We start from the raw sequence: 16,035 nt of genomic DNA, 5'->3' as shown, positions 1-16,035 counted from the left end.
GAAATCAACAAAGAGACTCTGTTACAAATACAACCTTCCTTTCGATTTGGGTTCTCTACAAGCAATTACCACACAATATAAATTTACTGGGTAGAAACCTACAAATCAAAGGTACTCCAAAGTGTAAAAGCACAAATTGTAAATTGTGACAAGTTGAACAGTATTCGCACCTATTTTTTTAAAAATTGATATATCCATACATACAGTCATACAGGACACTCCCTCACTAATCAAGAGCAAATCGATCCAAGAACTTGAAGGTCCGAAGTCCCTCCTTAAGATCCTTGACAAAGGCATCACCAGCAGTGCTACCAGTGTACACACCCTCACGATCCGAAGAAATTTGCCCAGACTGCAGAGCATCAGAGCCCTTACCAAGCGCACCAACAGTCTTTCCGAAGCGGAAAGCATCGAGCAAAATATCCAAAGGCCGACCAGCGGGATACAAAGTCGACGCACCAGAAGCCTTATTAGGCACACTAGTGAAAGACTTGGAATTAAACAGACCCTCCGCGCCATCAGCAATAACAACAGCATCAAACTGCACAGCATCAGAAGCAGAATACGTCTGATCAACATCATCCGCCATCCTCTCGGCAACAACAACAACATCAACACCGACAGAAGACAAAGCAGACTGCAACTTCGCGCCCAGCGCAATAGAAGCAGGTTTATCCACAGACGCAAGAAGTCCAACCTTCAACCCATCCAGCTTCGCGAGCTTCTGACCGAAAGCGCCGATATGCGCGGTCGTGTTATCGTGGTAGAAAGAGTCATCTGGTTTCGGTGCGGCGATGCCAATGGCCTTCGCGACGCGGGTGGCGAGATCGTTGCTGATGCGGTTTAGTTGGATGATGACGTTGTTGCGGACGACGCTGCTCTTCACGTTCGAGGTCTCGAAGCGCATTGCGTCCACGATGAATTGCCGCTCCGTCGCTACGAGCGAGTTCCAGAATAGACGCGGTTGCGACCAGGCGTCTTCGAAGGTCGTGCTGACGGTGCGTTGGAGCTTGCCGCTTGCTGTGCGGTCTGGCGCTGTGAAGAAGCCCTTGCCGGAGGTTTGGTTGGCTTGTTTTGGGGAGCCTTTGTTTTCCGTGTTGGGGGAGTAGGCGTTGGGGTTTATGGGGATGAACATTTGGCCTAGGGTTGGTTGGTTAGCAATGGGGGAGGGGGTTGAGGGGTGTGGTTTTTGGGGTTTGTGGTGTAGTACGTACCTGCTCCGTCGCGGTTGTTGTTGTGGATTGGTGCACGGGGACGGTTGATGGGGAGTTGCTCGAAGTTGGGGCCGCCGTGACGGTTGAGTTGGGTGTCGAGGTAGGAGAAAAGACGGCCCTGCAGGAGGGGGTCCTCGGTGAAGTCGACACCGCGGACGATATGGCCAGGTTGGAACTGAGAAATGGAATTAGTATTACTCGTTTGGTGATGATAGATCGAGACGTACCATGACTTGTTCGGTTTCGGCGAAGTAGTTCATAGGGTTTCGGTTCAGTTGCATCTTGCCCAGCTTGGTGACAGGAACAAGTTCCTCTGGGACGATCTTGGTAGGATCGAAAAGATCGAATCCAAATCGTAGCTGGTCCTCTTCTTCCATGATTTGAACACCGAGCTAAAGAGTAATTAGTAAGGATTGCGATCAATGTTGGGGTTAATGAATTACATACCTCCCATTCGGGGAAACGTCCAGCTTCAATGGATTCGAAAAGATCTTGACGCATGAAATCCGCATTTTTACCAGCGGTCTGCTGCGCTTCTTCCCACACAAAGCTAGCCTTACCCTGAAGTCCCTTCCAGTGGAACTTGACCAGCTTGGTCTTTCCATCGTCAGTGACGAAACGGAAGGTGTGCACACCGAACCCATCAACATGACGGAACGACCGAGGAATACCGTGGCCAGCCATTGCCCAAAGAAGGGTGTGCAGTGTACTGGGCTGCTGACTGAAGAAGTCCCAAGCCGAGTCGTGCGCGGTAGCAGCCTGGGGAATCTCATTGTCGCCGCGGGGTTTGACGGCGTGAATGAGATCCGGGAATAGGATGGCATCCTGGATGAAGAAAACAGGAACATTATTTCCAACAATATCTAAATCCAAATCAGTTGTGTCCTTTTGTTTTATCGGAAACGGGGTTCTGCCATACCGAAGTTTCCTTCATCAGTATAGAAGCGAGTCGCGAAGCCGTGGACATCTCGCGCGGTGTCAGCACTTCCGCGACTACCAGCAACGGTAGAGAAGCGCGTGAACATGGGGGTTTGCTTTCCCTTGGCAGAAAGGAAAGACGCGGCAGTTATGTTAGACCAGTCGCCGTAGGAGGTGAATGTTCCGTGAGCGCCGGCGCCTCGAGCGTGAACAGCGCGTTCCGGTACCTTGAAAAAATAGATATAAGCTTTAAAACTTCAATTTAAAATGTATAAAAACATACTCGTTCATGATCAAAGCGTTGGATCTTTTGACGGAAAATGAAATCCTCGAGCAGGGTTGCTCCACGCTCTCCCGCGCTGAGACTGTTTTGGTCCTCGATCGGACCACCAACGTCGGAGGTCAGATAGACGTCTTGGTCCTTGAGATAGAATTGGGAGAGGAATTCTTCAGTATTGGCAGCAGCATCTCCATCAGCTCGGCGCTCGATATGAGGATTGTCGCCGGCATCGGCATTCATGTAAGGACAGGCAGCATTGGCAATGCCAACGAGGCCCGTAACAAGGGCAAGTACATGCATTGCGACAGTTAAATATTATAACTGTTTGAAAAAAAAAAAATTTCCAACCTCGGTTGAGTTTTTTCCAACAAGTCCACAAAAAGATGAAAGATCCTGTCACTTTATACTCTCTGGGTGGGAGTACGAGCCCCAAATAAAGAACTAAAACTGTCTAGTGCGACCTTTACAGTAAGCCAATGGGAAGCTTCATGAAAATCCCAAGGATTTCAGGTACTATTATTGATCGGGCATGGGCTGGCCATTGATTCTCCAAGGAGATTGTTGATTATTTCAGCATGGCCGGCCGAGACCAACAGTGTGACGAGATCGTAACATCCTGCTGGATATAGTGGGGCTGAGCTAGAGGATGTTGACCGTCTCCACGAGCCAAGAAGAGGAGTCGTGATAATAGTACGGAGTACTCCATAGTTATGCATGCTTCACTCCGAATGGGTCGTTGGCTCGTTTGGAAATGCCAGTTGATCCATAGGCCATAGGCATCAGGCTATCATGGATTCATGGGTAGATAGAAAGAATTGACAGAAGACATACAACATAAACTGATTGAAACCCCCGAGTTTCAACTGCTAACTGCTTTGCATAGTGAAATAGTGAAGGGGGTGAAAGGGGTGATGTCTTGGCGGTGATTAAGCGTAGTTGGTCGAGGCCGCGATGCTTTGTAATTGGCGAGTAACATTTAACCAAAAGCCATTGAGAGAAAAAAAAAAAAAAAAGGGAAAAAAAGGAAAAAAGGATCTACAATCTACACCCTAGCGTCAAAAATTATCATGTCTCATATTGGGGGATTAATTGGGGATTAATCTCCCAATTGTAACAGAGTAAACAGAGAGTACTCTATATGGAGTAGGCATCAACTTTTCCACTTGAAATTGGGGAACGTAGAAAATCGACAGGGATCAGACTGCATTCCAAACTACCAAGACCAGCTTCTGCAGCAAATCCTTGTTAGCGCACATCTCTTACCATTTTTAGACACCTAGGCAACCCGTCGCAACTTTTGTAGTTGGCATCATCCGTGATGACCCGTTTAAGTGACAAGATGTTCCATTGGTCTCCGGTATGGCATGACCTAGATGTTTAATTTTTTTTTATTTTTTTTTAGTTAATTTTAGATATTGGCAGTCTTGTCCTGCAGCAAAAGACATGTCCATGTTGCCGTTCGTGCTCGCTTATTGCTGGATTCGCGGGGTGTGATAAGCTGAGATGCTTGGCGGGGGGAAAATGATTTAACCAGCCATGGAAAGTCATGAGATTGGTTCTTTTATGATCTTGGCAACTGTGAACTTGGCATAATACTTATTGAAAGAGCTATTTTTAATGTGATATCTGTGTGATAGAGCTCTCGGCCGGTGTCTACGGAGTATTCTCGTAAGAGAGATCGAGATATCTTTGTTTTTGAATTTCATAGAACTATTGACAGGGTTGTTACATGAATGAAATAATCATATTCCGTATAGAATATTGGCATGGTTTACAAAGTACCTCACGAAAGAAAACATAGACACATTTTGACTACTCTCTTTGTCTATAATTCGAACAGCTGCAACTCTAGGAGTATACCCAACCAATGATATCTAACAGATCTATCCTCGAGCCATCGGGGCAACCTCACTCGGTACAGCGGGATCACTGAGATCCACAAACCCATGCTTCGCATACAACGGGATACCAGCCTTACTAGCATCAATATACGCCCCAACACCCTCACGGTCCGCAATTTCGCAACCCCAGCGAACAAGAATAGAGCCTGCCCCGCGACAACGGTAGTCGGGATGCGTACCGAGCATATCAAGGTCTATACAGAGCGTCAACAAAAGGTACGGAGTACAGCCACACAGCATGTAACTAGCGACTAGCTGTCCGAAGAATCAGACTTACAGTAATGCTTCTTATCACCCATCACACGTCTACGGTTGTCCTCCAGCCCCCCAAAGAAAACATCACAATCCGGACTAGGCATGTCCCCATGCCAAGGCGGGAACCGAGGCCCGCGCTCGTCAGGCATGGCCAGGTCCCATTTCGCATATGCTGCTATCCGTGCCTGTCCCTGTGCATCTTTCGTGTCCGAGTCGATGACTTTGAGGTATTTCTGATAGGGCTTTGTGAGCATGTCGGTGCGGTTGGCTGCGGTGAACCAATCACGCGTCCCGGGTGTGTCAGGGAATAGGCGGCGCATGCCGGGGTCGTTGAATGCGGTGAACCATAGCTCTGTAATGGCGGGGAGATCTTCAATAGTTGCTGGTTCCAAGACTAGAGGGGTTGGGGTAGACATTCTGGGCGTTTTTGTTTGTTGGTTGTTGTTGAGGGGTAGGTTTGAGTAGTTAGTTAGTTATACAGTGGGGTCGACTCCAGGGCTAGCGGTCAAGGCGAAGTTGATTTGAAATACTCGCAACTATTTGAAGTCCAAGTCAGACACAATATGAAAAGTACATACATAGAGTATAACGTGTAAGACGCAGGTCTAAATTATATAAAACTCTAAATTACAATCATACTAAATAGAAAAGGAGGGGAACCCCTGTAGGATCAATCAGGTGTAGTTCGTTATATGCAAGATTACTCGAAGTCATGAGGAACCACGACCCAACTATCGAAATTCAGCATCTAGAAGGTGTGGGTCATGTTTCTGGGAACTGACCTCAACAGCCGAGCCTGCTGCTCTATGCCCTTCTGCACAAAGCGGTAACAGCATAGGAGGTCAGGTAGTGCGGAATGACATAGGGTGTCGAATATGCATTTCGGAGATAAAGCTAGCGGACTGGATAAGGCCATCGTCGAATGAAGTAAGCAGAAGCAGCGAGGATATCAACGGTTTGATTGATCGCTCTCAAATCAATCCTTCTTCAGGGTTGGTATCAGAATCCTGAAGACGCAGCAAACCCACAATAGAAGCAATATCGAACAATGTATCCCGTATCATGTACATCAAACGAGGTAGCTTGTGTTGAATTAAAGTGAGTCTGCTTGATATTCACTGCAAATCGTCAATCTTTGCCGAAGCCACATCATATCCCCATGTGGTTAGCGATGGAGATGATCTGGAAGTCTTGTTGCAGGTTATCAACCGGATGAGTGTGTTATCGAGATGACAACATGACAATCTAACTGAAATCATATCGAGACACGGGTTAAAGTGGGTAGAATCCTCCGTGGGCCTTCATATAGTCCCTTATATTGAAGTCTTGTTTCGAATTAGCTTGGCGGGAATCGTGCGACATGATTGACAATCCAAAACCACCCCTGTTTGAAAGGCGAGAATCTAGAATGAAGCTAGAACAGATAACATCCAAGCAGGATCAGACGGATGTTTCATAATCTGATATTCACTTCCCCAATGACGCTTCCTCGGCGGGTGGTGGGTCTGCGGGACACGAAAGCGATTACTCCGGTGAACTTGAGAAGCAATAATTCTAATAATTCTAATGTTTAAGTTCGGTCTCATGGGTTTATCTACAATTCATATTTACATTTGAATAACAACAAGATTGAGGGGCAGAAGGTAAAGAATTGAAAAGCCCAGTCGAACAGACCGTCCTACCGTCGTCCTACCGTGAACAGATCAGCGTCCTTGAGACAGGCGTCTCAAGTGAGCGGCAACAAGTACGCGCCAACACTATTGAGAATGTTAGCAATTACATCATTGATAAATAGACAGAGTGCACATACGAAATAGCTGCAAAGCAGGCACATAAAATAGCACCCTCCAAATAATTGGTCTTCCCTTTGAGAACGATGAAATCGACCAAAAGTACTGCGCCAATCAGTGTGACCATCTCGAACTTGTCAAAGTGCAAGGTCATGGGCTTATCAAGAGCCCAGCCAATAAGCACCATAGCAGGCGAAACCAAGAGACCGATTTGAATGGCTGATCCAAGAGCAACACTGATGGCAAGATCCATTTGGTTTTTCGAGGCCACGACAACCGCAGTAACATTCTCGGCAACATTGCCGGCGATGGGAATGACGATCAAACCGACGAATGATTCACCGAGGACGCCCTGTTCGTTGAGCGTTGAGAAGCTCGAGGAGAAGTATTCGGCGCATATAGCGATGAGTATTGTTGACAGGGCGAGGAGGGCGACTGAGATCGTTCGGTTGGACCTAATAACAGAGCGTTCGCAGCTACAAGCTCCGTAGCCTCCAATAGGTGGTTCGGGTTGTTGGTGGAGGCTTGTTCTTCCTTCGGATGGCTCGTTGTGAAACAGGGGCATTGCGGCTGCTGTGTGTGCGTCGACTGAACATGACCGTGATCGCACCTCTTGCATCTCTAACTGGCGAATGTCTCTGCTCGTTGCGCTTCCGACTTGGGTAGGATGCGATTCGAGGTCGTCTGTATATTGCTGCGGATCGGTTGGATGTGGCACTTGAACACGTGTGGAGTTGAACAAGTGAGCGTGGGATTTGAATTGGAAGAAAAGGTATAAGAAATATGTGGCGAGGAGGATGATGGACACCCCTCTGCTGAAGGACAATGACATATGATCGGCCGAAGTGACGCTCTTCACGCTGCCATAGAAAGCGCTCTATGTTCAAGATTAGCATCGGACGTCATTTGCATACTTGAAATATTGCCTTACAGGAATCATGAGGCAAGAGATTGTGAGATTCAGAAGTCCCACAAATGACTGTGTGAGATCAGTGTTATACGTCACATCACTGGTTGAGATGCTGCCTGCTATGATCGCAGACCCGAGGACGAGTAGGAGGTTGACAAGGATAGAGCCGAGGAGTGATGATTGAACTACTTTAATGTTGTTTTTCATCAAAGCAGTGCTATAGAAGATTAGTTCTGACCCAACCCTAAGGCAGTCAACTTGGTGCGGTTTGAAAACTTACATGCTATATGCTAGTCAGTATATATTGATTGGAAATGCGGGGGACTTATAAGGTTGAAACTCACAAGATGATAAGCTCCGCTAGATTCCCTATGGTGATGTTGAGGAGAGCGCCAGCGGTCTCGCCCAAATCCTTGGAGATCCTCTCAGTGGCCTCTGTGAGAGTGATGGACAACGGCACAATAGCAAAGAGGTTCCAGATGAATATTAAAAGCGCCGGGCTTTGGGTATTGGAGATAATGACTGCCGATGCGGCGAATGCACCCGAGAAGATGATCCTAGGGCTGACAATCTGTTTTGTCTGATGTTTGAATATGGAGATCGAATTGCAGGGTCTGCCATGATGGGGCCAAACAGAGGAATCGTCGTCATTGGGGACTTGTGTTTTGTCTGGTCGAAGAAAGTTTTTCACTTTATGGAAGATGTCGTCTGACCTTGAATTCGTGGAGGCTAGCTCGGCTTGTCCTTGATAACGATAAGAAAGTCTACATCAGCTTTGATCAGAGGAATTGGAGGTATAGAACTCACTGCTCATTTCATATTGACAAGGATAGGAACCACTAGATCTGGGGTCGGATTCAAAAGAAGTATTCAGGGCGGCATGTTCGTCACTTGCTGAGCTTCCAGCAAAAGTACTGATATCATGAAGGTTCTTATCGTTGGAACCATTCACTGTTGTCATCATGGAAAAAAAAAAGCCCTTAAAAAGAATGAAAGATTAAAAATCACTATATAAATGCCAAAATTGAGGGCGGAATGGCCATCCGAAGGTGAAAACGAGAGTTTTGAAAATGAGCGTGTGTTATATGAATTTTGGTTTGCGGGAATTGATTATCGACATGCGAGAGATGATAGCGGCACAACCCCTTTTCCTTGTGGCACACCTGTTTAAACCATTTCCAAGTTAGTGGCTCTTGGCCTTCATATAATTCGATATGATTTCCCCTTATGCAGTTGTACAGTGGGTTGTGTGGGGGCCATATACCCTCTGCCTACCGCCTACCATACATACACTAGCGCGCTTTCCGATCAGCGGAATATTGAAGGAAAATGATCTATCTCATGATTGTTTACCCGTCAAGTGTATGTGTAAGAGTATCGATAGAGTTATATCATCCTCATTACTGCTTCTTCTCTTTTTTTTTTCCAGTATTAATTGTCAACTTGATAGAAGACAAGCTATTTTAAGACTGGCAGTACCGGCAGTATCAAAAGGCGGTATCGGACCCTAACGAAAAGCCCCACTGTACGTTGGATCAACAGTCACGTGAAAGTAGGCGTTATAGGCACTAAGCCCAAAATAGTTTAGAGTGGTGCCGCAAATAAAAAGGGGTGGATATCAAATTATTTTCAACAGAACCAATCCAAAGCTGCTATGGCCAGCCTCTACGAAAAACAAATTCAGCCATGAAATTCTACCCCCACTAGAAAATCCAATCACAACTCAGTTAAACGACAGATCTCCATCATCTATGTTGTAGAAGAAACTTATGACGGAAATTGTGTGGAGAAAACAAGACTGTGAGCTGTGAGCCAGTTGATGATCTGTTTCTAGTGGGGGCATTGGATACGATAATCCCCGCAGAGGTCAACGTAACGGGCTGACAACCTTCCGAGGTTGGAATAGACCCATTCAAAGCAATACGATTACGGGTGGGAAAGGGGCTCAGCCCTCCAAGGCTGGAAGGCTTCGGGGATGATCTAAAACTGGGGCGGGTCTTTAGAATGGTTCGGTTAAATCGCTCATATCTCTCTATGTTGTAACAATATGTGTGCTTTCCGAAATCGGTAGCAGCACGAGACATTATACTCCAAAGACTCAATTGATATATCTTTTAAGTTGGCGCTTTGAGTGTCCTAACATAGCTGGGATACTAATCCTTGCAACCAACCTCAGAACCTTGGAACCTAAAATGCACGGATGTAGAAGGCGGTAGGAACGTTATATAAGAGAAGGGCAAAACGATATATAAGAAGACTGCCCAAAAAAAAAAGACTGTCAAAAAGACATGGGTTCTCTAGGTAGGATATTCTTTTGACAAGAGGCAAGTCCCTAATGGTCGCTGTGCAGTGCGATAGCTATACTCCCTTCCCTTAGATTAACATCGCAAAAGCTTCATGCATCGTAGACGAACTTCTCTATACGAATACATACATTACGCGGCGAGTTCCCGAATCTGTCCAACCAAATCGACAACAGTTTCCTTAAAGGGCCATATTTCACCCCCAACTCCCGAGCTACAGTCTCCCCATCAATCCCATAAGAGGCACTCGGCTTCTCACCCATCTTGTAATTCGTAGTCACAGTTTCCTTCGCCCACTCGAATCCATCACGGATGATGTCCGCAGCATATCCGTACGAGAACGGCTCCGGCGAAGCAGCCACAAATCGCTTCCCACTTGCTTCAGGTGTAAGCAAAGCTTGAACATGCACCTCGGCAAGGTCACGAGCATCAATCCAACCAGGGACCCGTGTTCCAGGGAGTGGATCTGCACCTGCCGCCACACTCCAGAGCATCATATTTGACTCGTTGAGCTGCTCCACCGTCGGCACGGGGTGCACGACCGGACCGAAGACCATAGGAGGGCAGAGAGTCACCAGGTCGAATTTGGTATTATGTTCCTTGACGAACTCCCATGCTGCGAGCTCGGCGAACTTCTTAGAGCCGCGATATGCAGTGACAGAGTCGGATTTCGGATCGATTGCCTCTTCGTATGTCAGCGGGTTCCAGTCTGCGGCGGTATATGTGAATCCTGGCTCCGGAGTGCTGGTCAGATCGATCACTGAGGCGAAGGAGGATGTCATGACAAGACGCTGGACTTTTGATTCTGGCTTGGCGGAGGCGGAGAGAATCGACTTGACACCGTTGATAGCAGGTATAATCAGTTCCTGCTCGTTGTTGGTGGTATCGTAGAAGAAGGGCTGTAAGGGGTGTTAGCATGTTCAGTTGACCAGAAACCAATAGTTGTGAGTTGCCTACGCTAGCTACGTGGATGACTGCGTCAATGCCATCCATTACAGAATCGAAAACCCCAATCTGGGTGAAGTCCTTCACGACGACGAAATCCAGCTTTGGAGCGTACTGCGGGCGTGCAGCCTTCATCTGTTCCCCCTTTTGCTTTGATCTTGTTGAGCCTCGGACTGAGAATCCACGAGATAGGAGGTTGTCGACGACATGGGCGCCGATGAATCCCGTGGCACCGGTGACGAGGATGTACCTGTGATCATCAGCACTAGTTGCGTACCTAGGTGAGAAGAGATTAACTTACGAGGGTGTTTGAGGAGACATTATTATTTGGTTATTTGGTTATTTGGTATAGGCGTACCTAGAAGGGTAAGATGGACGTTGATAAGTGCTTTCTAGGAATGAACTTATTACACTCGTGTCCACCCCGCGTGGGGTGAATATGCAAGCGACATGAGAGTTAATATCCACAATCTCCACATCATCATTAGTGTGGGGGAGCAAGATAAAGCTGGAAGGGTACGTTGAACAGAGGAGAGTATTTTATTGCTCTAATTGATTGCTTATAAAAATAGTCGACCGCGTGCGGCCTTGTGCCTTTTGGTGGTATTTTTGGATGTACTTTTTAGAAGTCTTTTGAGAAGTCTGTTTAGGTGTATACGAGGGCGACAAAAAATGATACTTTGTGCAAAAGACTTTAGTATGTATATGCTTTGATATCGTCTAGATATGTATGTATAGGAGACATCGACCATCATGCGTCTATATCATCATTATCTTCATCTCACTTCTGCTCCTGCAACACCTCCTCCGTTGTACGAACAATAATATCAAAAGCATTACGGATATACTTCTCTTCAGCCAGAGCGTTGCCACTAATCACCCGGATAACACAGACGCCATCAATGACTGTAGAGGTGATGAAGATTTCGCCCCGCGTGTTCACCAACTCGGAGATCTTCTTGGTCAGACCGTCGGCAACTTCATCTTTGGCCACGCGATCAGATGATCCATTGGCCTCGTTAGATACAGCCTGAGGGTTCTTCACGCGGAAGACAGTCAAGCCAAAGCCTGGCTTTGTGACAATCTCAAATAGATCGGATCGACCGCGCACCAAGCCAGCAAAAAGATCGCCAAACCCGACGGTTTTCCGGATGTGTGCTTTCATGCCGTTGAGACCATAGCTCCGAATCACGAACCAAATCTTCAGTGCGCGGAATCTGCGACCGAGAGAAATAGACCAATTCCGGTAGTCAATTACGTTACCCATATCCGAGTATGGGTTGCGTAGATATGCTGGGGTGATATCCAATGCACTCGTGAGATCTAAGCGATTCCGGACAAAGAGAACACTTGGGAATGTTAGATCGAAGTTCAACATTTGCCCACAGACCATTGGAGTGAAAAGCTTACCTAGCATCAAAGTTGACTAGCAGCCACTTGTGCATATTCGTGTTGAAGCTGTCAACACCCTCCGCAAAGTTTTGCGCAATATACTGCCACTCATCTGCAACGAGGGATGCACCGGCATAGGCGGCATCAACGTGTACCCAGATACGCTGCCACGCGGGCTTTTCTTGCAGAACTGCCTTGATCTCCGCAAAGCGGTCCACGGCGCAGGTATTCGTCGTGCCAAAGGTTAGAGTGAGGTGGTATGGGGTAAGTCCGTCCTTATCGCATTTTTCAAGAACCTCCCGGAGACGAGGTGCGGTCATTTCCATGTTATCCTCCAGTCGTGTGGACACGCTGCGAAAGCGAGTACCGGCAACCAAAGCACCCTTGGCACCACTGCTGTGTGTTTGGTCACTGGCGATAGCGACCAGCTTCGCTTGGATATCGAATTTGCGGTCCTCATACTCTGGTGTACCCTCCTTCAGGCCCTCGGCAAGCAGTAGCTCCCGCACACGCCTCTCCCGTGCAGCGACAATAATGGTCGCAATAGCATCACTCGCACTGTTCTGGATCACACCGCCGCCGTGGGTCTCTGACGTGCTCCGGAAACACTCCGGTAGTGCCAGAGCTTTCGCGACCCAGTCCATAACAATGGTCTCCATCTCCGTGCATGCTGGCGAGCACAACCAGTTGAAAGCAGGTGCGGTGAACGTGGCGGAATACATCTCACCCAGGATACTGGGGTATGTCACGCAGGCGGGGAAGTATGCCATGAAATTGGGAGACTGCCAATGGGTTAAGCCGGGTTTGATCTTGGTGTCAACATCTTCCTGGATTTGTGCCCAATTCTCTGGCTCATCGGGAGGGTTCTCTGGGATTAGAGGGCGAAGGTATCCGGGCTCGATGGCGGGCAGGACTCGGCGCTCGGGCACGCTGTCGAAGTAATTGATGACTGCAGGAAAATTTGGTTAGACTGAACATTATTGGGACTGAAATTGCACAATCATATGACGGCCCGTACTATCATCAATGGCAGAATGCGCCGCGGTCTTGAACTGGTCGCGATCCATGTTGCGGTGGGATCTACGATGCGGGGAACCCAGTTTGATCTGGAGCTGCAAGTTCGGCAATTGGCGGCACAGTAGAATACAATCCAGTAAAAAGAATGTAGAATAAGACTACAAGTGGAATTCGTGAGATTGAGGACACGGCTAATGTGTTAAGGTAAATGTGGGAAAAGCAGGCATGTCGAAGAAAAGGCGCGGGGAATTAATTCCGTCGGAACCATAGATCCACATTCCGAGATTCGGAACATTCCGACTTTCCGATGAGGTTCCATAGATACGTACGGAGTACATAGTTATATACATAGCTCAATATTCCTCTTCTTTGGGATCATAAATGTCACCTGCAGGCGTCTTCTCCAACCTCTTCCCGTCTTCCGTCACAATCTCCTTGCTAGGGACAACCACCACAAAGACCCGAGCAACATCCTTGCCTCGGTTCACCCATTCATGATTTGCGCCGCGGCAGACAATGACGTCGTGCTGATTTAGGATCTTCTCTTCGCCGCCGTCTGTAATAAATCCAACAGTGCCAGACAGCACTACAGCGTAATCCAAGCTCAGTGTTCGATGGAACCAGCCTGCGTCTGCAGGGGGTAGATCGAGGATGCGACAGGAAGGACCCTTGGTGTCAGCCAGTGGGACGAGAGTCTTGTGCGGATCAGAGAGCTCGCGCATATTATCCACTGGGAAGCCGCGCGACCGGTGAATTTGGATAACCCCAAATCCAGAGTCAGGCCCCGGGGTTGAGAATGCCGGAGCAGATGTGGGATCGTATGGCGTCAAAACTTCGTCGGAAGCGAAATATGCTTTCCCCTGGGCATCATGGCCTGCGATCACACGACGAATTGGAGCATCCATGATAGGAAATAAGAATGAGAGGGATTGGGAGAGTCTTCTAGATGAAAGAAGAGTGTGTATGGCAGTAGAGAAAGCAAGCGAGGACTGCTGTCTTTATATGCCTTGTGGACTAACTAAATAACTGGCAACAAGACTAAAATAAAGATTACCAAGCACCTCAAAGACGTCGACAGTCATTTATCGATTCGGTACACGCTGTCCGATTGATAATCATGGGATTTGTAAGATGGGGGCTGAAAATCTATGAAGCCGCAAAAACAAAGCTTTCAGCTGGCAGAAAACTCTAAATCTATAGGTACTATTGACATAATCTTTTGATAAATCGTGTCTAATAGCTTCGTTGTTGCTCACTTAGCCCTATTTGAATCATTTGAGCCCCATTGCTTACCTCCCCCGTCGTCCGGATTGTCAAAGCCCTCATCATAGACTTCCGCTTTCAGCTCCCTCCCTTGGATATTTATCTTCTCCATTGGTAAATACACAAACAGCATGCGGCACCAGTCTGTATTGCTCCGGTTCCTGAACGAATGTGCAGTACCCCTTTGCACAATCACATCGCCACGATGCAAATGTCGACTCGCACCTGAGTCTAGTACGAGATCAACATCCCCCTCAATTATCACCCCATAGTCGACGCTCACTGTCCGATTCATTGGTGTCGCTTTTCCAGGACGGAGATCAATTAGACGGAAAAGAGTTCCGTTATCGACTGTGATTCCCGGAGGTTGGTGTAGGAACTCGTCGTACTGGGCAACATCCGCCTCAGCATCAACCGAGGCTGGCATATTGGTTGTAGCGTATAACAGGGCAATCTCGCCATCTTCCCCGGTCGGTGTGGACGGGAGGTAGTCGGGAACTTGCGCATGGGAAAGAAATATTGATTCGCCGTCGGTATTGTGGGTGGTGATGTAGCGGCGGATATAGGGAAGGGGGTTTCTCTCGTAAGGGGACATTATGACCTGATAGGGATGGAGTTTGAGAAAGAGAAGGGCAGTATTAGGTCTCAAAAGTTCGCGAGGTTGAAGTTGAGAAGTTGTGAATAGCCTTGACGAAATGCTGTCACATCATGGTGGTATCATTTTATAGATCAATGCCCATGGTTAAGCATAATTCTGTCCCAGGGTTGAGCGAAAGTATGTATGGTGTAGGTCTTTTATGAGCTTGCAGGGCCCTTCGCTATCATCTGCCCAAATTTGTTGTTCAAATGGTTCTCCAACATACGTTTGTGCCCATCCGACACCTTCATCTTGTCCCTCATGCTACTCGCCAATTTCTCAATGCACTCATCTAGGCTAGGGCCACCCTCAAATATTTCCACGTCCTTTTTAGCAGAGATTGCTTCCTCCCAAAGATCGTTCAAGTCCTCTTCCCACCCAAGTGCAACAGCTAATTGACGAACACCGTCGTCGCAACTTCCGAGGATGCACACATCCTGGTCTCGATTACCCAGATCTCCTGCCTTTTCATTGTTGATCAACACCCGAGGAATCCCCTCTTTTACTAGACCTGGTAGCCTAGAGCAAGGTGCCACACGCAAACTAGTTCCCATTACAAGCATCAGATCTGCTTCGAGGACTTCCTTCTCCTTTTCATCAAACTCAGCCGGCAGAGATTGTCCAAAGAATACAACATCTGGCTTGACCGCACTCCCACACCCGGTCTCCAGACAATAGGGCACTTCACCAGCTAGAATCGCTTTGTTCATGAGGTCGTCAGGATATGGCGAATTGCACTTATAGCAATGTTGGCTCTTCCAGTTTCCATGAGCCCAGAGAACCTTGTCAGGTGGAACCCCAGCATCTTGCTCAAGTCCATCGATATTTTGAGTGAAAAGAAAATGGAGTAGATTCTTCTTTGCCAACAGTGCTAGAAATGCATGTGTGACAGTCGGTTTGAGATTTCCTGGGTGACGCGCCCGGGCGATTGCGTAGAATGGCTCAGGTGTGTGGGAGAAATAGTTGATGTGAAAAATTGCCTCTGGGTATGGGAGGCGCAGTGGAGCGAGCTTATCATACAGGCCTGTGTTTGGAGATCTGAAATCTGGGATTCCGGCGCCAGTGCTGATTCCAGCGCCAGTCAAGACCACAATTCGCGTGACTTTTCCAGTCTTGATGCGGTCGACCATTGATTGAATGTCGGTTTTTATACTGGCCTTTGTATGATCTGGGGCGTTATCGGGCATGTCTTCAAGTTTGGGTATTGTTT

At 47.6% G+C, this 16,035-nt stretch overlaps 8 protein-coding genes across 8 annotated transcripts; all 8 read right to left on the bottom strand.

Annotated features, from left to right (window-relative positions):
• Nucleotides 1-226: 226 nt before the first annotated feature.
• cat1 (catalase catB) lies at nucleotides 227-2,712 on the bottom strand (the record flags this gene model as incomplete). Its single annotated transcript, XM_057217877.1, has 6 exons — nucleotides 227-1,140; nucleotides 1,215-1,389; nucleotides 1,442-1,606; nucleotides 1,662-2,077; nucleotides 2,134-2,359; nucleotides 2,416-2,712. The coding sequence occupies 6 exons, from the start codon at nucleotides 2,710-2,712 to the stop codon at nucleotides 227-229; spliced, it is 2,193 nt and encodes a 730-aa protein (XP_057079760.1).
• A 1,583-nt stretch (nucleotides 2,713-4,295) lies between these two features.
• N7516_005156 (uncharacterized protein) lies at nucleotides 4,296-4,984 on the bottom strand (the record flags this gene model as incomplete). The annotated part of the gene is made up of 2 exons (XM_057217876.1): nucleotides 4,296-4,507; nucleotides 4,591-4,984. 2 exons carry the CDS (start codon nucleotides 4,982-4,984, stop codon nucleotides 4,296-4,298), a joined length of 606 nt encoding a protein of 201 aa, XP_057079759.1.
• Nucleotides 4,985-6,294: 1,310 nt separating this feature from the next.
• On the bottom strand, nucleotides 6,295-8,232 carry N7516_005155 (uncharacterized protein; the record flags this gene model as incomplete). Its single annotated transcript, XM_057217875.1, has 6 exons — nucleotides 6,295-6,325; nucleotides 6,379-7,235; nucleotides 7,290-7,485; nucleotides 7,549-7,551; nucleotides 7,613-8,012; nucleotides 8,076-8,232. The coding sequence occupies 6 exons, from the start codon at nucleotides 8,230-8,232 to the stop codon at nucleotides 6,295-6,297; spliced, it is 1,644 nt and encodes a 547-aa protein (XP_057079758.1).
• A 1,431-nt stretch (nucleotides 8,233-9,663) lies between these two features.
• On the bottom strand, nucleotides 9,664-10,837 carry N7516_005154 (SDR family oxidoreductase; the record flags this gene model as incomplete). The annotated part of the gene is made up of 3 exons (XM_057217874.1): nucleotides 9,664-10,470; nucleotides 10,529-10,766; nucleotides 10,818-10,837. The coding sequence occupies 3 exons, from the start codon at nucleotides 10,835-10,837 to the stop codon at nucleotides 9,664-9,666; spliced, it is 1,065 nt and encodes a 354-aa protein (XP_057079757.1).
• A 460-nt stretch (nucleotides 10,838-11,297) lies between these two features.
• N7516_005153 (putative aromatic-L-amino-acid decarboxylase) lies at nucleotides 11,298-12,975 on the bottom strand (the record flags this gene model as incomplete). Its single annotated transcript, XM_057217873.1, has 3 exons — nucleotides 11,298-11,865; nucleotides 11,927-12,857; nucleotides 12,927-12,975. 3 exons carry the CDS (start codon nucleotides 12,973-12,975, stop codon nucleotides 11,298-11,300), a joined length of 1,548 nt encoding a protein of 515 aa, XP_057079756.1.
• A 303-nt stretch (nucleotides 12,976-13,278) lies between these two features.
• On the bottom strand, nucleotides 13,279-13,830 carry N7516_005152 (cupin domain-containing protein; the record flags this gene model as incomplete). The annotated part of the gene is made up of 1 exon (XM_057217872.1): nucleotides 13,279-13,830. One exon carries the CDS (start codon nucleotides 13,828-13,830, stop codon nucleotides 13,279-13,281), a length of 552 nt encoding a protein of 183 aa, XP_057079755.1.
• Nucleotides 13,831-14,177: 347 nt separating this feature from the next.
• N7516_005151 (cupin domain-containing protein) lies at nucleotides 14,178-14,783 on the bottom strand (the record flags this gene model as incomplete). Its single annotated transcript, XM_057217871.1, has 1 exon — nucleotides 14,178-14,783. One exon carries the CDS (start codon nucleotides 14,781-14,783, stop codon nucleotides 14,178-14,180), a length of 606 nt encoding a protein of 201 aa, XP_057079754.1.
• A 200-nt stretch (nucleotides 14,784-14,983) lies between these two features.
• N7516_005150 (uncharacterized protein) lies at nucleotides 14,984-16,012 on the bottom strand (the record flags this gene model as incomplete). Its single annotated transcript, XM_057217870.1, has 1 exon — nucleotides 14,984-16,012. The coding sequence occupies one exon, from the start codon at nucleotides 16,010-16,012 to the stop codon at nucleotides 14,984-14,986; it is 1,029 nt and encodes a 342-aa protein (XP_057079753.1).
• Between the last annotated feature and the right edge of the window lie 23 nt (nucleotides 16,013-16,035).

The sequence above is a fragment of the Penicillium verrucosum genome (genome assembly GCF_028828655.1).
Source record: "Penicillium verrucosum strain IBT 35672 chromosome Unknown utg000001l_segment0_segment0, whole genome shotgun sequence".
Lineage (NCBI taxonomy): Eukaryota > Fungi > Ascomycota > Eurotiomycetes > Eurotiales > Aspergillaceae > Penicillium > Penicillium verrucosum.
The sequence above is the reverse complement of the archived record's forward strand: the minus strand, read 5'-3'. Positions and strand labels throughout refer to the sequence as shown.